We start from the raw sequence: 25,399 nt of genomic DNA, 5'->3' as shown, positions 1-25,399 counted from the left end.
AGCATGGTAATATGAAGCACATAGGGAAGCACTTTGTAAACTGTGCAGAGTTATACAAATGGGTTGTATTATCTTTATGGCCCATTCTCTTCCTCTGGTACTGTTAAGAAATAAACAAAAAAAATGTAGGGATTGCTGTAATGCAGCATTTGGGAGAAATTAAAATATGCTCATCATTAGCAAGCTCTTGGAAAATGCAGAGGAAATTTGCATGGATCATTCTGGGAGCTCAAAACGGTAGGGGGAGGAGGCCAAGGTACCTGTATGTACCAAATCATAATCCCATCTGTGCTGCCAAGTAGCTGTCAGGAAGAAATGGAATGCTCTTGCCTTTGGGTAACGATGTAAGTACAGAAGATTACCACATTCTCTTGTCTCTCCTGGAATCGGTAGACATTTGGCTTTAATATCCTATACTTGAGCCTTACACTTAAAAAAAGAAATCTGCAAGTGAAGATTCTGGGCAGGTAAAATTGAATAAGCAATCTTATTGTTAACCACCAACTGCCCTTGGTCACCTGTAAATGCGATGGTTATTGCATAGAGTGGAACCCTTATTTAGAAGATGTAAAAAAAAAAACAAAATAAAATAACAACAAAAACAACTCTCCTACCTCCCAAAACGAAAATTTCAATTCCCTTTCCCAACCTTTTCTACCCGCCTTCCCCCCGATCCCCAGCCCCCCCCCACTCCCCACCCGGGCACATCATTATTGAAATTGTTGAGGCCCTGGAAGGGAACAACCTGTTAGGCCTATCTTCTTCCATCAGGCTTTGCTCCTCAACTCTGTCAGAATTGCTGTGTGCCTTCAGCTCTTCCTTCTGACATCTCTGTGTTTCTGCTCTTTGGAGAGATTGTCTTTCAAAGGATGGCATGAAATAAAGGAGCCTTTCCAAAGGTGGTGCAGCAGGAATGCTGCTTCACGATCATTCTGATTTTTCATGCATTATTAAATGACTTGTCTTAAAGGAAATGCGTCTCCTCCTGAGTGTCAAACACTGACATCCTCGTGTGAGGCCCTGGGGCAGTGGACAGAGGATTTGTTCTCAGGGATGCTGGGGTTAGGATCCCAGCTGAAGACTCTCTGAAAGAGAACATATGCCAATCACGTAGCTTTCTAGCCTGTCAACCAGAGGTTTCCTTGGTAGCTAGACTCTCTTGAGATTGTGTCCCTAGGACATGCAATTGCCCTCTTCCTACTTGGTGCTGTCCAGCTGAGAACAGGAACAAATGCCCCATTTTTCTGGGAAGTCTCAGAGGTTACTCCTTATCACAGCTCAGGGTATCCCTGGGCTTATGGGATCTTGAAAAGCTCCAGTCGAGCATGTCTGGGCTCCTGAGTGGTCATTAGGTGGGCAAGTGCTAACTTTCCAAGTGCTATGGGCTGTGTGTGTGTGTGTGTGTGTGTGTGTGTGTGTGTGTGTGTGTATGAGTGACAGGGAGACAGGTAGATCATTTTCCAAGGTCTGCTCAGCAGGCACAGTCTAGCCAGAGATGCTTTTATTAGGATGATTGAGGTTCTTCCCTTCTATTTTTGTTCTTCCCCATCCTCTCTTTCCCCTATGGGGAAATGCATCACCGGGGGACTTCCAGCCACATACTGGACCAATCCTCAGTTCAAAATCCATTTGGATGAGGTGGATGAGGACCAAGAAGAGGGCATCGGTGAACCCCGCTGCACGGTGGTACTTGGTCTGATGCAGAAGAACCGCAGGCGACAGAAGAGGCTGGGGCAGGGCATGCTCAGCATCGGCTATGCTGTCTATCAGGTATTGCTGAGCTGTGTTCCTCCTCTAGAGTGTACTCATGTCTGAAGGCTTTGGCCAGTTATTGGGGTGCATCTTTCCTGTTGCTTGAATACTCCTGATCAAGCATTATCCTTGCTCCTCTAAATTCTTCTCCTAATGGCCATCCTGAGATCTGAATTCCACAATTAGAGAGTCATTCCTTTGATGTGAGTCTCTGCTGTTAACAGTGAGATATGTACAGTTCATTGCATTTTACCTGTCATCAAGAGCTCCATGCAAATGCGTGGAATAGATGACTTTTCAAACAGAGGTGTCTCGGGGGGGACAGGAGCTTTGAGTGATTTGTGGCAATACAAAGTGGGCAAGGGGACTGGGACTGGATATGGGAGCCAAATATACAAGTCTCCATGAACAACCTTGAGGCCCTTGGAATACACAGGGCATCAGATGGGGTGAGGGAAGCCACATAGTCATTTTTGGTCCTGGTGTCTCTGGATTGGGGAACACAAGTAATTCTGCTCTCAGGTTTAAGCCCCTGGCTCAATATGGTAGTTGTTCCTAGTAAGTTCCCACCCAATGACTTGTCTCACAGGTAAGTTATGAGTTAAAGTGAGACCTTCAGGTCTTTACAGCCTAGCCAGGAATATATTTGAGTCTACTTCTTTCTACAGGCAAATACTCATAACAGAGGGTTTCATGGTGAGGTTTTTTTTTAAAGTTTATTAAGAATGAATTTCTTGAGGCAAAAATACAGTTTTAATCAGGAAGCTGGCTGGAGGTTTAACATTTCAGTGTAAATTAATCCCTGAAAAGGAAGCATTGTAATAAGAAATCAAGACAAGCTTCTGCCATCTTCCTTCTGCTCCTTTGCTTATCATAGACTTGAACTCAGGGCTTGAGAAGAAAGAGTGAGTGTGTGTGTGTGTGCATGTGCGTGCACGCACGTGTGTGTGAGTGTGTGTGTTATGTTAAAGAATAGGAGTTGGGGGCCAGGCACTGGTAGCTCACACCTGTAATCATAGTTACTCAGGAGGCTGATATCTGAGAATCATGGTTCGGAGTCAGAAAAATCTATGAGATTCTTCTCTCTACCTACCAATAAAAGCTGGAAATGGAGCTGTGGCTCAAGTGGGAGAGCACTAGCCTTGAGTAAAAAAAAAACTCAAGGACAGTGTCCAGGCCCTGTGTTCAAGTCTCAAGACTGGCACAAAAATAAACAAGAATAGAAATTGGTAAGGAATTTCTACTCCATGGTAGGAAAAAAAATAACAAAATAAATAAGGCCCAATTGTCCAGCTTAGCAATTCCAGTTCTACCTAGTCCAACATAGACTCATAGCTTACAGGCATAAAAACCTGACGTAGACTTTTGTGTATAGATATTACTCTAATCAATTTTACTCAGCACCTACTATGTGCTAGGTGTGGCTCTGGGAGTTAGGGGGGCAGATAAATGTCCTACAGTTACAGTTCGCAGTGTGCTCATGATCAAGATGGGGATATTAGACACACTCACCTGACCACAGGGAAGGCCAGGTCTGCTATGATGAGACAGATATAGGGGCCTGGGTATCTCAGATCCATATGGGAGAGACTTTGACCAGAGATTCAAAAGATGACCAAGGTTTCAAAAGTGGAGGAAGGAAGCAGTCCATCCCAAGGGGGTTCCATGTGTTTCTTGACATTTGAGAGTAGGCGACAGTTTTGGAGTGAGGCAGAGGGCTGGCATGGTAGCTGTGCAGCTGGCTCAGGGACAGTGCACCAGTTCTTCATTCATCATTCTACCTTATGCAGACAGATCAACAAAGCGTTCTTTTGAGATAGCTTTTGTGTGGCATGGTATTTGAGTTCATAAATAATATCTAAAATGTATTAGATTTACAGGCATCAAACTATAGTTACTTATAAAATACTCCAGTGTGTGTGTGTGTGATCTGTGGTCCTTCTTCTGATGGTCAGGAGCCTATAATTCAGAACATGACATCTGTGAATACTAGCTGTTTCAAAGTTAAATTGAGGAAATGAATGTAGCCAGTAGCTGGTGCTGTCAAGAGTAGTTGACGGTATGAGGAGCAGCTTGGGTATAGGGAGTAGCTAAGGTAGTAAGGAGATGTGGGAGTGTAGGAAATAGCTAGAACTGGAGTCTATGGAAGAGCAGGAATTTTAGGGAGAAGCTGGGGTGTAGGGAGTAGCTGGAACAGTGGTGGAGAAGCTGGGATGTGAGGAGTAGCTGGGATTGTAGGCAACAGGACTATAGAGAACATCTGAGCTGTAGGAAACAGATGGGTACAGAGAGCAGCCAGGGTGTAACAAGTTATAGGGGACAGCTAGGGTATAGAAAGAAGCTAAGAAGTAGCGTTATCACACTCATATCCCTATGTCTCCCTCCTCAGCGCTACCTGTCTGGACTTGGAGTCCAGTTGGAAACTGAAAATCTGTCACTGACTGAGAAGCAGCCATGACCTCGGAAAGCTCAAGTGCTCTCCTTGTCTGGCTTCCCTTCTCTCCCCTTTATCTTCCTGTAGTGACAGCAGACTTCTGTCCGGCAGGCAGCCTGTCATTTGCACTTAGGATCCTGCATTTCGTATGTGACTGCCCTTCCCATCTCTCCATGGGCAGTTGCTAAGGCCTGCTTTCCTGCCATTCTGCTCTTGTCTAGTTCCTTGGCGACTCTTGGTAAGGGTGGACTCAGAACATATTGACCACAGGATGGTGGTTGTGCTGTTGATGGAAAGACAGCCAAGGTAGTTAGGTAAGTAGCCGCTGGGCTAGGGAAGGCTTTTAGGCCTGCACGGAGAGGAAGGTTCCTGCCAAGTCTTTGCTTACCCAGCCAGCCAGGTCCTGTGCATGGGTAAATTTGATTTAAACTCAACATTTAGAGGAGTGACAGTGATCTTGGACTGTTCTGTCTCTGCTACAAGGATTCCAGCGGATCTTAACTTCCCTGAATTTAGTTGTTTCTCAGGGTTCTAGGCAGTTTTCCACTGACTTAAACTACCAGCATGCCTTTCCTGTTTTTCGGGTTCAAACAGGCTCTGTGACAGATCAGAGGAGGGAGAAGGACATATATGGTAGGGCTGCCACTCTGCATGTATGAGCTCACCTCTTATAGGAGGCGACATCTCTACTTAAAATAAGAGAGCCTTACTCAAGCTAAGCTAGTGAAGAAGAACTGACTATCTTAGGTAACCAAATTTAAGATCAGGAGAGGGATGATTGGGACAGAGGTCTCACTTGCTACTTGGACTTTCTCCCACATTTCATCACAATTGTCAATGCTACTCTGCTAGTCTAAATTGATTGACCTCCTAATATCACTAGCATGAAAGATGGGCCTCTTTTCTTGAGTTTCAATTTTTTTTCAATGTTAGAGAAGCACCTAATAGGCCCAGCTTGGGTCACATGCCTGTTTTCTGATCACTTACCATGGTCAAAGGTAGAATCAATTATTGGCTCATGTTAAGTGAAATCCCTACCTCTGCTAAGTCCTCCATCTGGGATTTTATTGATTTATAAGAAGACATTAGCTCTTAATTAAACTCCCACTCTGAAGGGATTTTGGATTTTGGAAGATTAGAAAATAAAGAAAAAAAGTAGAGTCTTGCACTCCTGGATCACGGGGACTCAGCAGGCCTTGTAACTCATCAGTGACCTCCTAGTTTCACAAATGTTATTTTCTCTCCTTAGCATGAACTTTCTCTTCACACTTGATTGCAATCTGTCTGCTAGACATGGAGGGATGCACAAGCACAAACGGGGGACCTAAAGCTCTTGGGTAACCTGCTTTTGCCTTCTTACCTGCAGGTTCCGAAAGAGGTATGTGAGTCCTGCACTGAAAGATGTCTTCCCTTGGTAAGAAAGAAGTTGATGGTCTTTGGGACAGGCTCTCTGCACCGTCTGCTTCCTGTGATGGAAGCTGGTTTTCCTATGGACGCTGCATAGTCTGGTGAGCTGGAAGCTCTGACATTTGATGAAGACCAGCCCAAGTTTCATCTATCAGGCCCCAAAGGAGAAGAGCATGTTCCATTGTTTCCCCTACTTATGTTCCTAGTGGTCTGATCTGAACAAGGTGATTAAAACAGTGTAGGCCAACAGAAAAGATGTTCTGATTAGGAAAGGAAGTACCAGTTTTCTCTTCTTGGCTCCTGATTTTTCTTGTGCTCCTCAGCAATGTATGACTGGGTTAGGGAGTCATAGGGTCACTATCCCACTTACATGGTCACACTTACCTGTATCTCAGTTGACTAAAAATGGAGCCTCTCTGGCTCTCCTGAGTAGGGAGCTGCATGGCTGGCCGTAAGTGTACAGCCAACATAAAGTAAAGCCCCAGTGTATGCCAGCCCTGTAGCTATCTCCTTGGCTGCAACCTGGGGGGTATTTAAAATGAATATCAAGTCCAGTCTGTATCCCAGCTCCACTGTAACAAAACCATCAGAGTAGGAGGACCCAGGTATCATAGATCTATAAACAACCCAGATGACTAGTTGTGGCCAGGGTTGAGAACACTGTACTCTGTGGGGCTTCCAGCAACTGGAATCAATTGCACTAAACATTTAGTCATGCATCTGTCCAACTGTAGCCTTTCCCTACGTTTCCAGGTTTCCGTGCTTGGTCAGTGGTATAGCATATGTTAATCGACCCATTTACAGACTTAAGTCTGTACAGTATGCCAAGGCTGTAGGCAACTGGTCTACCTTGCCCTTGTCTCTCAAGTGCATGTTATTATTGAGAGAATATAAGAAAGTATTGTAAGCCAAACCTGGATTCAATCCAGTTCATGGTGGCTTCCATTTCAGAGACTCCATTTATATGAGGGGTTATATGCACACACAGTGGAACTCCAAAAAGCACTTCATGGTGCCCTCAGTGTGTCCCTGTAGGTTCTGTTTTGCTATCATCAGGGCTGGGAGGAGTGGGAGGAGAAAGATGGTCTTGCTTTCCTTCTCTTATCAGTAGACCTATGAGCCAAAGAGGGTCTGGTGATCACATGTGGACAGTGAACACTTTAGGATGGGAATTCCATCTCCAGGCCCCAAAGAAGTCATGGCTTGACAGCTTGGCAGCACCTGTCATAGGCATCGTGATGGAGATGGATGGTAGGGATATTGTACTACAGGGAGGCCTCATTATAGCCATAACAATGTGGCCACCTGTGTTTTTAAAGCCTGCTGCAATCACTAATTAGCCTGTGTCCCACGCCAGTAGCTTCCTCTTTTCCCACAAGTAGATGAGTGATGGGGTCATCTTCCCCCTTTTTCAGAGGGGAGTCAAGGCCCTGAGAGAGGCCTTGATCTGGACCTGACTATGGCTTCCTCCTTTGCTTATCTCCTCCTGAGCTGCTGCCTGCCTCCTTCAGAGCAGCTTAACCACTTTGGTTACCTTTCGGAGCAAGTTACCTTTCTGAGGCTTTTGCAGGAGATTGACAGTCATTTCACCAGGCTTAGGTCTGTACTGAGAAGGTCAATATTATAACTGTAGGGACAGCTGCAGCTTAAGAGTCTGTTGAAATCATGAGGAAAATATCTAAAGAGAAACAACCCATATTAGAGCTCTGGGCTCAACCCTTCATTTAACTGGGAAGGCAAAGGGTCTGGCTGAAGCTACATGTCAAGGTCAGTGCCTCAAAAATGCTCAAAAGACACTTGATGACTGACATAGTGATTTCATGGGAGAAGCCAAGGCCTCTTGATTGTTGGAATGGTGGTAACAATGAATGATCCCTAAATAAACAGAAAAAAATAGGAATGCTTGGTGTTTACCATTTGGGGTGTGGGGAGAAATTGATCTGCCTTTTCCTTTGTGCAGCTGGAGAGTCACACAGATGTTCACCTGGGCTGGGACTTCTTCCTGGGCCACCAGCCCTCTACCCGTTCCAGCACCTACATCAACCTGCGGGAGGTATCGGGCAGGGCCCAGCTGCCACCTGGGCAGTATCTGGTGGTGCCATCTACCTTTGAACCCTTCAAGGATGGTGACTTCTGCTTGAGGGTCTTCTCGGAGAAGAAGGCAAAGGCCCTGTGCGTCAACTTTCACTCTGTTATTAGGGATGGTTGTTGAGTTCAGAGAGAGCAGAGGGAAATGGCCAGATGGAGGTACTAGGCCCTGTCCCTGAGTGACTGGCCCCTGGCTTGTAGCTGATTTGTCCAGGGGAAGCTTATGAAACACCACAGGTCCCCCATCCCTTCCCTGCTACCCCCTTCACTTTGTTCTGTAGTTCATTAAGGAAGCTCCTTACATAAAAAGCCACGGCTGGGAAAAAAGGCATGGAGATCCACTTGGTTAGAAGGGGTCCACCATCCAGCAGGGGGCACAAGAGCCAGAAAACAGGGTCTAGGGGAGGTACTGACCACCTTCCCTCACACACACCCCACTAGTACTGTCACATACACTGCACACCAGGAACACACCACACCACACACATCATGCACACCACACACATCATACATACCACCCGTGGAACACACTACACATACAACACACACCACATGCAACAAACTCATATACAATATATACTGTGTAACCACATATAAGCAATATACACACACCACACAATATACATCTCCAATGTACATCATGCACAGATATTACATGTCCCACACACTACCACATACCACACATACCACATACTACACTCCATACATATATATATATATATACACATATATACCACAAACATACTGTAATACACACCACATACCTTACATAGTATACTTATACATACTCATAAATGTTATATATACCTCCATACCACACAAACACATACACCAGATGCATCACACACTACTCAGTTGCCATGTAGGTTCTAGAATATCATCTACCCCACCATATATCCTCTCTCCCATTCTACACACACTGCATACTGCATATGCACAGCAGCACACACTATACATCCACGTGTTTAAGAGCTAAGTTGTGTGCTGGCTTATTCTCGGGAGGGCCATTTCCACAGGGGTTCTTGTAGTAAGGTTCTCAGGGAAAGAGAAGTGGCAACTGAGGTAAGTGGTGAGAAGATTCCCCAGAGTTTGGCAAGCTAAACATTCTAGAACTCACTGGAACTCTATTGCCCTTGAAGCTTTTGTCTCTGATGAAAAATTCAGATCGAGGTGAGAGCTGGGGAGTGAAGGGAGGGAGTCCGTTCATGCAGGTTTTAGGAACTGAACATCTTGGGTGAGCAGGTCAGTTCCTAGTATGGTCAAAAACTTCCAGAAACACTATGTCATTGGCTGAACTTTTTATTGCCTCATGTCTGGTTTATTTCTTTCTTCACATTTCAGGGAAATTGGAAATGTTGTAGCTGGAGACCCACATGAGGTATGCAGTCTTTTAGTATGGCCAGCTCTGACACTGTTGTATGGTAGCTCTTTTGGGTTCCTTTTTTAATGTATTTGAGGTCTTTATATATTAAGGGATGGTAACATTTTATCTGTCAGATCACATTATTTTCTAGGCCTTGGCTCTTCCTGATGAAGATGAGCTAGAATCAGTACTGGAATGCAACTTGTGTAATGCATCCTCACCCTTGGAGGAGAAGAGAACTTAGCATCTCCCACAGCTAGTCAGGAAACCCACATAGAAAGCACTCACGGTGTGCTTGAGTGTCCAGGGTAGGATAATCAGTGGGGGAAAGAGATACAGTATTTGGATTGATCTCCAGTCTTTTTGAGAACAAACAATAAGAGCATATGAGAAAAAAAAGAGGAAAGCCACACATTTCCTAAGCCTGTGTGTGTGTGTAGTTCTAGGAGTGTTGTCTTTTTCTTCTGGTGATGTGTGAAGCTTCTGCATATTGTTGCCACACTGTGTCCAGACAGCAGGCTGTGGCACAGGACTCAGGAATATGGAAGGACTATCTTTTTATGGAGTTCAGGCCTGAGATCCCTCTACTGTCTACCCAAATAGACTGGTGTATCTCTGGATGAAGATGCCACACAAAGCACCCCAGTGGCTGAGCTTATAGTTACATTAAATAGTTGCTTATGTTAGTAAGCAGCCTCGGGCAATCTTGTGCCTTTCAGATGTCTCTTAGGGATGATTTTGGAAGAACTTGACCCAGGTTTCTGGAAACTCTTTGAGCCATCTGGGGAGCTGTGACTTTTTTGTCCTCTCTGGTGGTGGCAGTTGCAGGGGTAGGGGGAGAAATGGCTTTATTTTGGCTGAAGTCCCTTGTTATATCAACAAGCCTCTGGCTAAAAGCACCTGTGTAACGGTTTCTAAAGACTTTGACACAGATTTGCTCTCATTTGATGTTCAAAATGACCCAACGAAATAGGTCTAGTTAATTTTAATATTAGATTTAAGGCAATGGATATTTAGAGTCCTTGGGAATCCAATGAGTGGCTACTCTGCTATATCAGCCCTGATTCTAGTTATGCATCTGTATTCTTAGCTACTTTTTAAAATCATGTGGTTCTTTGAGAATTTGATACAAGCTAGGGGAACGCATATAAACATGACCCCAGATTTTCATGCAATTTCTGGAGCTCATGGACTTTGTGAAGGTCATTGGTAGGAAGTCTACGGAGCCGGACTTGAGACACCTTCGTGTTGATGTTTCTATTGTTCTCTGAAAGTGATTCAGGGTTGAAATTAGAAACATGGAGGTGGTAGGGCTCATTTCCCCTCACATTCATAGAGGAACCCAGCCCTGGAACTGTATCCCTGCTGGATTATAAGACTCCAGGCTGGGACCTTGGATAGCTCTTGCCTTCCCGCCTAAGCCTCCATGTAGCCTCTAGTACAGGGCCCAATAGATCCTAATGGATGGTTGGATGAAGTGTGAGTCTTTTATTTAACAATTCCTATTTTAACTTTGTCCCTGCCCTTTCTCCTAGCCACATGCCAGTGAGGTGGATCAAGGAGATGAGCAGTTCTGGAGCCTGTTTGAGGAGTTGGCAGGGAAGGTGAGCGGAGGGTGGACAGCTGCAGCTTCCATACTGGGCCAGAGCACACTCAGGCCGTGGCCGCCTGTATTCCCTTCCATCTCATGGACTACTGAGGGGGAGGCTGCTTTCTCTACCTTCCCCACGTTGGTGCCTGCCATTTGTCACTGCATCCTGTCTGAAGATAGCGGGCCTTTCCTGCCCCTCTGGGAGACAGTAATCATCACCCTGAAGCCACTTTTCTTGCTGCGTTGACTGACTTGAGAAAATAGAAAAGCCGAATTTCTGGATCCTGCCAGAAGCCTTTCTGTTTGTAAATTGGCCCTGATAGATGGAGCCTCTGACTAGAAAGCCAGGGCAGCGAAAGCTCTCTAAATCGATATCCTTCAGAGGTGGAATTGCCCAGCATTAGCGGACGGCAGCTCAGTTAACCTGGCAAGGGATTGGAAAGGCACCTGGGCTGGATACGTGCCTGTGTAGCTCACCCTGAGGAATCCTAGGCCTGGGTATAAGCCCACAACCTGGGTACTGGGAGCTGCCTGTTGCTCCTCCATCCCCTGGCCTGCTGATTGCGTTTCATTTTGGTAGCCATGTGCCAGAGTTCACCCAGGACTCAATGTATCTCTTCTGGCCCCAGAAATATTGACTGGTGTTGCTTTTGGGCCGGGGAGATAGAGGTTGATAAAGAGCCAAAAAGGACCCTGAAGAGGGTCTACTCCCCAGGGAAGCTCTGGGGAACTTTCTAGACTTAAGGCTGACATAGAAGCGGGTAGAGTGGTGTATATCTATAGTTCCCACTACTGGAGAGATTGAGGCAGAAAGCTTACTTGAACCTCAAGGCCAGCCTAGCTAATATGATAAGACCTTGATCAAAAAGAAAAATAAAAGGAGAGCAATAGAAGCATATCTATCAAAAACCTTTGCAGAAAAGAGAGCCCTTGAACAATTCTTCTGCACTACCAGTCAGTTGAGAGAGCACCCGAAAACACGAGTCAGTGTGTTTTACTAGGTGAAGGCGCAGGCCAGTGCTTTTGCTAATAAAGCCTTGTCTCCTCAGCTGAACAAGGGACTGTATTTTATTTAGCACTCCCCAACGATAGAAAAGTAAAATTCCTATTGGTGGCCGGTGGCTGAAGCTCACCTTGCTTTTCTATTGCTCCTTACTGCGGAGAAGACAGCACCGGTCACCTTGGAGCTCTGCTCTTGAAGTGACAGGGCACAGAGGAGTTGAAGAGCTGGCCAAGGGCACCCAGCCTTGAGAGGGTCAGGGCTAAGGTACAGATGTCCCCTTACTATCTCAACTTCTTTCCTGGAAGACACAAATACCCTGTACCAGAGGTTTCCCAGAGGGACCTTGGCTGTTATGATAGGTGTTATGACCAACCTGTGCCCGAATGAGGCCAGGGGTTCTTGCAAGAGATGGGTCTGGGTGCAGCTCTGGTCTCTGTCAGTGCTGGGTACTGGCAGGATGAGAGAATGGGGAGAGACTAGACCAAGGCCAAGGGTGAGTAAGGGGTGGAGTGCAGATTGGAGCCCAGCTCAATCCAGTGCTCCTTCTCTGCACCTCATTCGCCATTTGGCCTGAAGGCCATCTTCTGTTTAGGGGCAGGGCATGGATATTCTCTCAGGGTTGGGGTGGGTGTTTATCCCCAATACATATGGGCTCTCCTACCCCTCTCCAAGCCTCCACCCCAGTCTGGAGTAGGCTCCTGTACGGAATAGCAACCCCCATAGGTGCAGTGGGAAAATCTGGCATTCTGGAGTGAGATGTCACAGCTCTGCACTTGGTAGCTAGGAACCCGAGTCATCATATCAGGGAAATGGCAGGTGACACGGCAAAGGTATGAAGCGTTTCCCAGTTTGCCCGTCATCCTTCATCTGCAGTAGCTCTCGTGCAGAGGTGTATGAAGGATTTACACTGAATGTGTGGCATACCTGGGATGGCTCCAATTATTGCTATTTGTTGAAATTTGTTCTCTGAGCAAAATCCCATGTGAGAAAGCCCAGGGCAGGCTCCTGTGCTGCTGGACACTGAATTCATGGCATCAGGGCACTACAGACCTCAGAAGAAACAGAGAATTTGAATTTTTCAAGGTGCCATATGCCTTTTCCTTCCTTCCTTTTCCCTACCCCCCCTCCATCTCCTTCCCTCCCACTCTCTTTTCTTTTTACTCCTTTTTTCTGCCTTCTTCCCTCCTTTCCTTTCCTTTCTTTTCCTTTCCTTTCCTTTCCTTTCCTTTCCTTTCTCCTTCTCTCCCTCCCTCTCCCTCCTTCCTTCCCTTTCTCTCTTTCTGCTTTTTCTCTTTCCCTTTCCATGATACTAGGAATTGAACCCAGGGTCATGTGCACACTAGGCAAACACTTTACCCCTTGAGTCATACCCCCAGCCCAAGATGTCACATGCTTTTAAAGTCACAGGGCCAGTGGGCATGGTATCTGAGAGTGGAGGAAGTACTGTATTAATATCTTGGAGTAGCTGTGTGGCCGGGGACAGGCAAGGTGAAGTCCTGACATGTTTGCATTTGGGTTCCTTTTTCTAGGAGTCTGAAATTGGTGCCAATCAGCTCAAGAGAGTTCTGAATGACGTGTTATTCAAACGTAAGTCCCCCAAGGGCCTCTCAGAAAGCTGACAGGCATCTTTGAGAGATGATGGGGTGAAGCTGAACAAGGGGGCAACTGAAGTTGTCAAAAGCACTCAGGTGAGAAGTAGCTTTGGCCTCTGACACCAAGAGTCCTCATTCTGGCCTGCAAAGCAGGAGAGGCCATGAAAGGGGTGCTGGGCAGCAGTTAGGGTGGCACTGGAGACAAGCCGGACTGCCTACTACCAAGAAACCATGATTTAAAATGTAGCCTTCTTAGGGGAGTAATGAAACTAGGCTAAAGATGACTTGTGTAAGGCTTTCATACAAAAGGACTAGTGTCAATTGTGAAGGAACCTCTGCAGGTCGCAGGTCTGTAGTTCTTTAGGGAGGTGAGGTGGGAGGGATGATTGACTGTCTTGGCTTGTACTTGGCTCCCAAAGTCTTCAGACTCCAGCAAGCCTCAGGGGCTACCTGGGGGTCAAACTGCCCCCCTGAGGAAGGCTTTATACTTCCTCTTCAAGCCTTAGTGCCAAGCTGCTTTTGCTTCTGGTACAGGGATGGGCCAGGTTCAGTCCTCCAGTTCCCCAGACTGTCATTCACCTACTGCAGCAGGTCCTGGAGTGACAATATGGGAAATGGGCATGGCCTAATTTCCCCCCTTTGAAGCTGGACACATGGTTGGGTAGCCCTCGGGAGTTCTGAGTCTTGGGCCTGACCCAGGACCACTCTTCATCTTCTGCTTTTCTCTTGGTCCTTGTTGACAAGAAGAACAGAGCAAATGGGAGAGGGCCGCAGTATCTTTGGTACCTACCTTGGTTCCTAGGTGTACAGAAGGTAAGGGTTGAGGCCAGGGCTGACTAGAATTCCAGGGAGATACCTGAAATTTAGCAAATAAGGATGACAGCTGTCATAGAGCTAGTGTGTGTTGTGAAAAGCACAGATGTGGAGGCTCATGGCTTATGCTGAATCCCAGCTTTGTCCATTACTGGTGATGGGACCTTGAGCTAATAAGGTGACCTCCTTGGATCTTGGACACTAGTAGCATCTGTCAAATGAACTTATTCTGAAAAGTAGATATACAAGGCTTAGGACAGTGCTTTGTTCAATACAAGTTGCCTGTTTTATAAAGACTTTATCATGTACTGGGCTAAGACTTCATGTGTATTGTCTCAATTAAATCCCAACTAGTCAGTCCTCAGGGAAAATATTGACACTATTGTTATTTTTATTCTCATTTAGATAGAAATGGAAACTAAGGTTCAGAAATATTAATTCTCCAAGGCTGTGTTCCTAAGCAGCAAAGCGAAGGCTCAGAGGTTGAACTGCTATGCTGGTACTTGTCCATGCCATATCTGGGGCACTAGGAAACTGGTAATGTCTGCCCTGAGCTTGCCATAGTGCTCTTCCTTTTGAGTAGAGTCATGTTCTCTTAGATGCTTTCCTATTGTAGAAATCATCTTTTTCCTCTATCTTCAAACAATTCTGATTCACATGTTCTTTTGTACTTGAATGTCCAGGAACAGACATAAAATTTGATGGATTCAGTATCAACACTTGCTGGGAAATGATCAGTCTGTTGGATGTATCCTTTAAATGTGTGTGTGTGTGTGTGTGTGTGTGTGTGTGTGTGTGTGAGTCATGGGGTTTGAATTCTGGGCCTGGGTGCTGTCCCTGAGCTCTTCAGCTCAAGGCAAGTGCTCTACTACTTGAGCCACAGTACTACTTAGGTCTTCTGGTGGTTAATTGGTGATAAGAGTCTCACGGACTTTTTTGCTTGGGCTGGCTTTGAACTGTGATCCTCAGATCTCAGCCTCCTGAGTAGCTAGGATTTCAGGCATGAGCCTCTGGTACCTGAGAAAGCTGGAGAGAAAAGGGGGAGAATGTGAGAAGGGAAAGAAACAATTATTGAGCATATATCAGGAATCATACCCTTATTTTACAGGAGAGAAAATGAAGCCTGCCATGTTTAAGTGGCTTGTCTAAAGTCAGATCATTTTGAGAGAGCAAGCATGCAGCCTTTGTATTCTTCCTTCTCTATACTGTTAGTCCCAGTGATCCTCCTGCTAAGAACCACCCTCACCATCCACCCTTTTCCCTCAGCCCCTTCTGACTCTCCTCTGCTGTCTGGCCTTTGTTTCAGAATCTTAGCATGGACCTTGGACAACTATCATCAATAATTTAGAATGACCACATGTGATAAAACATGTCCATTCTTTCTGATCTAATTTAATTCTTCTTTCCTGCCGAAACATGGCCATTTAGTTTGCTCTGCTTTCTATAACAGAGTACCATTAAATACATGGCTTGCATGTAGAAAAATATTTATTCCTTACAGTTTTAGAGGCTAGGATGTCTAGGATCAAGGCATGGACATATTTTGTACCTGCTTCCTCGTTCATGGCTACAACTTTCCAAGGTGAAAGGGTCAAGGGAGTTCTCTGGGGTCCCTTTTATAAGGACACAATTCCATCCACAAAGATTTCACTCTTGATCCAATTACTTCTCAAGGGGTCCAACCCCTAACACTCTCACATTGTGATTAGGGGTCAACATATGAAAGTAGGAAGATATAAAACAGTCTGTAGCAATAGGTAAGAGTTTTTGAGAGGAATGAAGAACCTTGCCATCACCCTACTCATGAGTGAGGACCTGGAGGAATTTGTGTCTCTCATGGCTCTAAGAGGGTTGTGATGATACCTCTAAGGAGATTTTGTTTCACAGTGGAGATAGTAAGGGGCAGTGACTCAGAGTCATACTATGCAGCAGAACAAATTTCCTTAAGATATAATTCCTATACCAAGTAATGTACCTACCTGAAGTGTACAATTCATTGCTTTTCTTGGTAAGGACATTTTCATCATCCCAGAAAGAAACCCTGTATTTATATTACCAGTCTTCCTTCATCTTCCCCATCCCTTGGAAACTACTTTCTATCTCTCTATATTTTTCTTTTATTTTCTTTTTTGCAGGTTCTAGGTCTTGAATTCAGGGCCTGGGTGCTATTCCTGAGATTCCTTTGCTCAAGTCTAGCATACTACCACAACTCTATTTCTGGCTTTTTTGGTAGATTAATGAAGATAGGAATCTCATAGACTTTACTCCCTGGGCTGGTTTTGAACCTCAATCCTCAGATCTCAGCTTTTTGAATAGCTAGGATTACAGGTATGAGCCACCAGTGCCTGGCCTCTATATACTTTTCTATTATGAACACCATATAAGTAGACTCCTACTACAAGTGGTCCTTTATGACTGGATTCTTTCATGAATGATGTTGCAAGTACTATGGCATGCATCAATTATTCGTCACCCATGGAGACTGAAAGTACATTTGCCTATATTTCTGTCCTAAAGACTCTGATCCAACAGGTCTGTTCTCTGTGGGCAATATTATCTGGAAATGAAGACCACAGGTATTCTGACATGAGGACTTTGGAAGACACAGAGGTCCAAATACTGACTCCATTACTTATTAAGTGTATAAATTAGGGGAAGCTAATCAATGCTTCGAATATACTTCTTCTCCTGGAATGGAATAACAATATCTACCCTGTGTGACTTTCATGAAAATGAGATGCTGGAATTTGACATAGAATTATTTAATGTGCTGTAACATGCTTGCCTTTATTGATTAGTTGATGGCTGAGAAAAGGGTAGCATTTCAAAGTGACTTAGCTTTATGAGGGTAAGGATAGTTCAAAACCAAATCCCTACAGTTATCCCAGAGAAGAATAAATATTCATGCAGAAAACAAGCAGGACATGGAAAATTCAACATGACCCTTCCATTAATTTTGTTTTTATTATGTCCTATGAGTAAGCCATGTGGCTGACAATCTCTCTTGCTTCCTCCTGTTGATTTTCCTGGTAACAGTGGACCTTCCATCAAAGTGTCATTATTGAATAGTCAGTCACAGAAACAAAAATGAATTTACAGGTCATGTAGCTCCAGCCATTCTATCACCCAAGATGATGAAGGCATTCAATATGAATTAATGATATTGCTCAGTCTTTAGGCTGGTAACTTGTCTTTTAGTCCCTACTCCTGTGCTTGGCCTCCAAAGGAGAGTCTTATTGCGCATTTGACTTTTTACCTTTATTTGAATTTGTTTCCCACCATCCACTCCTATTACCCTGCTTGCTGCAGGCATGGAATGTTTACTAAGACCTTAAGGGACTCATGAAAACTCACAAGAGAAAGACGTCCATGAAACTTGTGTAGATTTTGGGTTCCATCATACTGATCCTTAACGTACTTAGAGCAATGGGACAGGTACCTTGGGACCTGTGGAATTCAAGACACTCTGGCTGAAGATTCAGAAGTATCTGGTAATTGTATTTTCCCCCATGTGCATCCATCAAGCCTTGGCCCCTCTCCTCCATTCTAATTCTCTATGACACTCATTCATAGCCTATTTCAGTCACTAATCTAATCAGACCCATAATTATAGTCAACCCCATCAAAACCTGTATACATTGCTCAGGGAGGAACAAGAAGGTAATGAGCGATACTGTTGCCAGCTCCTGCACTGAAAGCCCCATTCAGAGGACAAAGGAATCACAGAAAATCTCAGCCCAAGCTCTCTTCTTTATTATGGAATATATCTGGAAAGTGTCAGTGAAGTCTACTTTGAGTTTATCCCTGGACTTCTGAGGGAAGCAAAGTGGAGAGAAATAGTGTCTGGGGCTACAAGCTACTGTTTCTCATCTAGAATTTCTCTCTGGCTTTAGGAGATCTATAAGGAAATGGATTACAACCACTTAGGGACCATCAATGCCCATGAGATGAGGACAGCCCTCAAGATGTCAGGTGAGGACATGTCCTGTTGTCAAGGTGTCAGGACCCAGAAGTGCTCATTTAACATAGTTCTTCTCATGATGATGACTGCTAATGATTGTCAGTGGGAGTTCCCTCATATTGGATACGTGAGTTAGCAACAACATTTTATTGAAAAGATGAGTGGATAAAAAGTTGTGACACACATACACACACTCAATTGTATATATATATATATATATATATATATATGTGTGTGTGTGTGTGTGTGTGTGTGTGTGTGTGTGTATATCCATATTATACACATTTATACTCAATTGTCCATATATACATAATAGAGTATTATTCAGCCATAAACAGCAGCAAAATTATGTCATTACAGGAAAATGGATGGAATTGGAGAAGATCATTACATTAAGAGAAGTAAGCCAGACACAGAAAGACAAATGTTGTATTCTTTCTCCTATATGCAGAAACAAGATTTTTTTTTAATACATGAAAATGGAAGGGGGTCTATAAGGGAAAAAGAAGGAAATGACTTGCAGGAAGAAGATGAATAAGAGAGGGTGATAAGAAGGTGACTATGATCAAAGTACATTATATACATGCATAAAAATGTCACAATAAAACTATTGTTTCTGCAAATTAGCACTAATAAAAATAAGGAAAAGGTGAGTAAAGATGAGCAGATTTAAAGAAGGAAAAGGAAAGAAATACCTCAATAAGCTATTTCTGCAAATTAGCACTAATAAAAATAAGGAAAAGGTGAGTAAAGATGAGCAGATTTAAAGAAGGAAAAGGAAAGAAAGATGGAAGGATGGAAGGAGGAAGGGAAGGAAGGAAGGAGGAAAGGAAGGAAGAAGGGAGGGAAGGAAAGAGAGAAGGAAGGAAGGAAAGAAGGGCGAGCTTTATTGAGCTCTGTATCTACTCAGGAAAGATAGGAAGCTACTGGATCCTCTGTAACATAGTATTTTAGGATAAGCACTCTGCCTTACTGAGAAGGTGACAGCAGTTACAGAGGTGGGTCTCTGAAGGGGCCAAGCAAGGCCCAATGAACATATAGGCCTTTGCCTTCTCTACTTTTACTTGCTGTGGCCACTGTGGGCAGGGCTGAATCAGGGCTGGTGCTGGGTCAGAGATAAGCTGGTGGGGCATAGATAAGAAGAGAGACCAGAAAACAGGACAACTTCTGTGAACCCCATAGCTAGGCCCTGTTTATAGATTTATATAGAGTCACAGAAGTCCCCTGCTATGTGAGTCCCTTGAGGTGTCATTGGGGACAGTGCTGAGTCCTCTACACTGCCTGTGACCCTGGTCCTCTTTGTCTCAGGTTTCACCCTCAACAACGAGGTACAGCAGACCATTGCCATGCGCTATGCATGCAGCAAGCTCCTCATCGACTTTGATGGCTTCATTGCTTGCATGATCCGTCTGGAGACCCTCTTCAGTAAGCCAATGTTTTCTTTATCCTCACCCTGCAAAATGTCAGAGTGGTGGGGGGTAGGGCCAGCAGCCTGGACCAGACATTGCCTTTGGGAGGCCCAGAATCCAAAGAACAATAGATGGGATTCTGGGGGGCAAGTTGGGGCAGTGGGAGGCTGAGGAAAGCTGAGGCTGCTTTGTGTTCGAGATTTGGAACACAGCTGAGCAGATTACAGAGCGCTTGCTGTGTGCAGTTACTAGGCCAGGGTGAATGAGCCCCATGCTGTCCTTGCAGGCTGTTAGTGTCTATTTGCATTGGTGCTGCCATGAAGCTCTATTTAGAACTTATCCATGCTTGGGGAAGGGCTAGGACATTGTCTGGAAAGCAATAGGTGTTCACCTTCCATCTTAGGATGCTTAGAATCAACAATAGCTTATTGAGGGAAGAGGTTTCATTTCCTTCTTTAAATCTGCTCATCTTTATTCACCTTTTCCTTATTTTTATTAGTGAAACGAATCAACAATAGCTTATTGAGGGAAGGGGTTTCATTTTATGGGAGGGAAGAGATCAGGTAGGAAGAGACAGAGCTAGGGACTGGATTATCCTTACTCCATCCTCCATCAAAATAGTTGCAAGTTATGCCCAGGAAGCCAGTGGAGGTGGAGAGACCAAAGGGACCATATGTGCTGACAACTGGATTGTTCCATTTAAGTGTATGTTGTAGGGGGTAGGGGTTCAGGGAGGTAATGTCAGCTGCCACAAAACCTCACCCTGGCTGCTAGATCTAGATCTTGCTGTCTTAGGCCCCAGGGGCCAAGGAAGAGCTGGAGTGAGGAAGGGCACATTAAGAGAAATGGGAGGGTCCCAGGTGGGGATGGGTGGGCAGAGGTAGCTTCCCAATTGTTCCAAAGTCCAGGAACTTATCTGATTAATTTCTTTCCTTCTCGGGTGTTTCAGAACTGTTCAAGCTTTTGGACAAAGACCAGGATGGCATTGTTCAGCTCTCTCTAGCTGAGGTAAATGACCAGAAGTTCGATAAATTGCTTCAAGATTCTTGGAATTTATAGGTGCTAAGCCTTGTTTCTTCCTATTAACTATCTTATTTCAGTGTAAATACCATGCTTGTAGGTAGGCTGGGGTGGGAAGGGATTATGTGATTGTCTTTCAGGCAGCCTGTCGAACATTTTATTTATTACTATCATAAGCTAGGCTATAGCTATGTTTGAAATAATATCAATGATGCAAGCCTCCGTTCATTTGGATGGAATTGCAGGGAGTCAGTGTGATTTGAAATGTCTGACTTCTAGGAGCAGGTGTCTTGGGTTGACATGTAGATGAATGTAGGAAACAAAATAATGAAATTGCAATAAGTAGAATGAGGATACAAAGGGAAGGAGTGCTTTGACTGTGTACAGTCACATAATGCTATACATAGAGAGCACACAGTCATTTCTCTGTGGAGGGCTGTAGCTCTAGACAGTAGAGGCCACAGTGACTGGAGGGGGCAGCAGGAGGCAGGGACATGTACCATGGGTCCAGCTCAGGGAAGAGACATTGGCCTTTGATTTACTTCTGAAGCAAGGGAGCTAGAGGACCAGATTATTGCTAGCCCTACCAGGCTGTCTGAACTCAACCATTTTCTTTCTTTCTCTTGAATGGTGGTGTTATTGATCCCCTTTCTGTGATCTAAGAAATACTTTTCTAGGATCCTATCTGTAGGCTACTACAGACATCTCAACAATAGTGTGGAACCTAAAATTAGTGTATATGTAGAATATATACATATCTAGGAATATATATATGCATCTACATGAAATGTTGATTGTCTATAAGAATATGTACACATATAAGAAATATATATGAGAATATAGGCAAAGATATATTAGAATATAAGACTACATATGCATATAGATATAAATATATATGTATATGAATACAATTGTCCTTCAGTATCTACATAGAATGGTTTCCAAGACTTTCCTCAGACATCAAAATCCACAGATACTCAAGTCCTTTATATAAAATGACATAGTATTTGCATATAACCTACATACATCCTCCTGTGGCTTATTTATAATACCTAATACAATGTTAATGCTATGCAAATAGTTGTTACACTGTATTGTTTAGTGAATAAATGACAAGAAAAAAGACCTGTTCCAATTCAGTACAGATACAATTGTTTCACGGAATGTTTTCAACCTGTGACAGTCTACATGCACAGATGAGGGACTTGTGGGGGTTTGGGGTCAACTGTATACACGCATCTAATTTTGGAAACCCCTTTTGGGTCTCGATTTTTTTCTAAGTCACATTTCAGTGCTGCTCTGGCTTAGGAACTAGTGACTTCAGTCATGCATGTGACTTGCTATGGTGAAGCAAGGCACTTACTGGAGGATGGAAATATGAAAAGTGATACCACAGGACAGGAGGCTGTGTATGGGGAGAGCATCCCTGCGGTCTAGAAGCTACCACCAACTCGCTTGTCTCTCTTTTCCAGTGGCTGTGCTGCGTGTTGGTCTGACCAGTGTTTTGGACATCAACAACATTCTCCACCACCTCGCTTGACTCTTTCCCCCCTTTCTTTATAGTCTTATGAGCAATGATCCTCAATTGGCAACGACTAGTTATTCATATGGTTCCAGCCTATCAGTGTTCCCAGAGACACTGGCCTGGTCTGTGCAAGCAGGCTAGGAAGCCTGACTCATGTAATTGTAATTCCTCTGTTCATCACCTTAATAACAATAAAGTAAATTTTAAAAAGCGAAAGAGAAAAATGCATTGAGGAGACCTAACCCAGGAAACAGTGCAGTCTCTCCAGCATATCTTAAATGTGTTCAGAGTGCTTACATTAGCATACAGTCAGGCAAAGTCACTGGACACAAACCTGTTTGAGAGCGGCAGTGAATATCTCATGGAACTTATTGAATGTTTGTGTCCAAGAATCACAGGGAACACTGTATTTTGGAGTCTTGGCTATGATTGGGTGACTGGGAAGAAGTTGAGGCTTATCCCTGTTGCTCAGTGACACTAGAGACTATTACAGCTAGCTGAGGAAAAGATCCAAATCCGAGACGAGGTATGCTTCCTATTGCATGTGTTGCTTTCACAATATTAGTAAGTCAAAAATGTAAAAGGAACCATCCTAACGGGGGAGCCCCCTGTATTAGAATCAATATACAACCCGTAGTTTTGTGTTATTTTAAATCTACTTTAGGTAATAATTTAATGATAAAATATCGTATTACAGAAATGGCATTGCTTTGTGTGTGGGGGGGGAGAGGGTATGTCTTAGAATCCAGGGGAAAATTGTTCTACACACTCCTTTCCAATACAGCCATAGAGTAGGCTGAAGACCCCAGAACTACAGGGTTTCCTTTAAACAATCCTAGTTTGCTTTTACTTCCATTTCCTGCTCTTTTCCCACATTAAGAGATGGTGCTTTTAGGCACAATTTATTCCTTACCCCTTGTATTGTCAACTTCCTGTCACTACAATGAAATGCATGAGACAATACATTTAGAAAGATGAGACGTTCATTTAGATCATGAGTCTAGAGGTTGTAAAGACCAGAGAGTCTCCCATTATCTTTGGACCCCTGGTGAGAACGGAACACCATGGTGGAGGTACATGATAGAGCAAACCAATTACATCTGAGCCAGGACACAGAGAGGATGCGTGTGTGTATGGGAGAGGGGAATCCCACAGTCCTTTTCTTTATAAGTTTGTGTGTGTGTGTGTGTGTGTGCTAATCCTGGGGTTTGAACTCAGGCCGTGGGCACTGTACCTGAGCATTTTTGCTCAAGCCTAGTGCTTTGTCACTTTAGTGCTACTTTTGGCTTCTTGGTGATTCATTAGAGATAAAAGTCTTAATGAGGGAGGAGGTGACACTGTTCAAAAGGAAATGTATTCATTACCTGAAACATGTAACTGTAACCCCTCTGTATATCACCAATAAAAAATTTTTAAGAGGCTTACAGACTTTCCTGCCTGGACTAACTTCAAACAGTGATCCTCAGATCTCAGCATCCTGAGTAGCTAGGATTATAGTCATGAGCTAATCATAATGTATATAATATATATACTAATAAAAAAGAATTTCCATTTCTATTTTAGGCATATATTAACTGTACAATGTAAAGGGTTTCTTTGGGATATTCCCATACTTTTTTTTGGGGGGGGTCATGGGGCCTGAACTCTGGGCCTGGGCACTGTCCCTCAGCTCTTCAGCTCAAGGCTAGCGCTCTACCACTGGAGCCACAGCGCCACTTCTGGCTTTTTTCTTTTTGCTTATGTGGTGCTGAGGAATCGAATCCAGGGCCTCATGCATGTAAGGCAAGCGGTCTACCACTGAGCCACTTTCCCAGCCCCTCCCATACTTTTTTTTACATAGGTCTTTTTGTGTAGCCCAGGCTGGTTTATGATCCTTTTGCCTCAGCCTCTTGGGTACTGTGACTACAGGCTTGTACCACTATGCCACAATCCTTTCTGAGGCACAAACTCAATAACTTAAAGATCTCCCATGAGGCCTCACCCAACCTCCTAATAACACCACCCTGGGACCAAGCCTTTAATGGATGTGCCTTTGGGAGTCACACTCACATTCAAACAATAACACCCGTAAGCACTGTTTTCTCTCAAGAGGCTCTGTACAGCAGGTGCATCACTTTGTTTTTCCAGTAGAGGATGGTTTACACTGTTTCCTCACAGATAACACAGCAGTGTATGAAAGTAAGGAATCCAGTGGGGACATTGTTGTTATGTAGACACATTGAAGCCAGGACTCCACAATGCCAGGGGCAGAGGAAGCAAAGCCCAGTGAGCTGACCCCATGTCAGTAGGTTTGATTTGTGCACAGTCTTGGGAACTCCCTAGATTTCCCCTACTTTTGTGAGGAGAATAAAGCAGCTCAGCAGGGAGCTTAGGTCAGCACAGAGAGACATCCCTGAGGGCTGGGTGGGGGGAGGGGGGGCAATTCGCTCCTGGAGGCATCCCTTGTTTCTTCAAAGAAGGTGAAGAAATACAGGTCACCAGGCAACTCCTAGACTCCTTTGAGATGTGTAACAGAGAAGCACCTATCTGCTTTAGATGAGAAGCAGTTGGAGTGTGTACCTAGTATTCTGTGTACTTCCACAGCAACAGAACCATTTTGGTGAGTTTCCCTTGCCTGCTGAGAATTGTGGATTCGTTTTCTCCTCACATCCACCTGCCCAGGCAGAGCTTTTTGTAATTATGCACAATCACAGAAGCAGCTTGGAACTGGGCTGGGAGGATCAGGCAGACAGCCCATCCACAGGCTCTGGAAGGAGGATATACCAGGCTGGCTCTGCAGGGTTGTGCATGCATCACACCCTGTCAATTGGCAGTGAGGCTCCCCAGCCCCACCTGGGCGGTCTTGCTCTGGCTCCTGGCTCCTCTCCATGCCAGCTGCTCTTGTGAGTTGGAGCAGCAGGCCTCAGGAACAGAGTCTTTCTCCTTCATCAGCCAGGCTTTCCTTGCTTCACTAGACTTAATCACTCAGACTTTCTTTGTGCTTTGAGCCCAACTGACCCAGCTTCTTAGATGTCCTGTATGGCTTGGCTTCCTTCCTTCCTTCCTTCGTTCCTTCCTTCCTTCCTTTCTTCTTTCCTTCCTTCCTTCCTTCCTTTCCTTTCCTTTCCCTTCCTTCCTTCCTTCCTTCCTTCCTTCCTTCTTCCTTCCTTCCTTCCTTCCTTCCTTCCTTCCTTCCTTCCTTCTTTCCTTCTTCTTTCCTTCTTTCCTTGCTTCCTTTCTTTCTAGCTTTAGATATCTGTTTTAGGTGAGCCTCAGCTACTCTGAGCTCTGGCCCCAGGACATGGCTGTCCCTCCAATTCCCCACTTCTTTAATGTTCTTCTCCCCCTGGAAACCCCCAGTCATTACACACCCTCCCTGTTGTGCATGAACCATTTCATTTAAGTCACAGGTATGGCTCAAGAGTTCACATAATAGCAGAGGAATTATCACCTACTTCCCTT

At 44.5% G+C, this 25,399-nt stretch overlaps 1 protein-coding gene across 1 annotated transcript in view; it reads left to right on the top strand.

The window, feature by feature from the left end:
* Window positions 1-22,070, top strand: part of Capn8 (calpain 8) — a 61,952-nt gene extending 39,882 nt beyond the window's left edge. Inside the window, exons 10-21 of the mRNA XM_013015129.1 lie at window positions 1,595-1,770; window positions 5,553-5,564; window positions 7,554-7,765; window positions 9,023-9,059; window positions 10,580-10,648; window positions 13,168-13,225; window positions 14,727-14,791; window positions 17,466-17,534; window positions 17,937-18,015; window positions 19,313-19,429; window positions 20,363-20,421; window positions 21,906-22,070. Coding sequence (XP_012870583.1) covers window positions 1,595-1,770; window positions 5,553-5,564; window positions 7,554-7,765; window positions 9,023-9,059; window positions 10,580-10,648; window positions 13,168-13,225; window positions 14,727-14,791; window positions 17,466-17,534; window positions 17,937-18,015; window positions 19,313-19,429; window positions 20,363-20,421; window positions 21,906-21,929 — 977 coding nt within the window. The 3' untranslated portion in view covers window positions 21,930-22,070. The remainder of the gene's footprint in view (window positions 1-1,594; window positions 1,771-5,552; window positions 5,565-7,553; window positions 7,766-9,022; window positions 9,060-10,579; window positions 10,649-13,167; window positions 13,226-14,726; window positions 14,792-17,465; window positions 17,535-17,936; window positions 18,016-19,312; window positions 19,430-20,362; window positions 20,422-21,905) is intronic.
* The last annotated feature ends 3,329 nt before the right edge of the window (window positions 22,071-25,399 follow it).

This window comes from Dipodomys ordii, unplaced genomic scaffold (genome assembly GCF_000151885.1).
Source record: "Dipodomys ordii isolate 6190 unplaced genomic scaffold, Dord_2.0 Scaffold26, whole genome shotgun sequence".
NCBI lineage: Eukaryota > Metazoa > Chordata > Mammalia > Rodentia > Heteromyidae > Dipodomys > Dipodomys ordii.
This window is presented reverse-complemented; position numbering and strand designations above follow the sequence as displayed.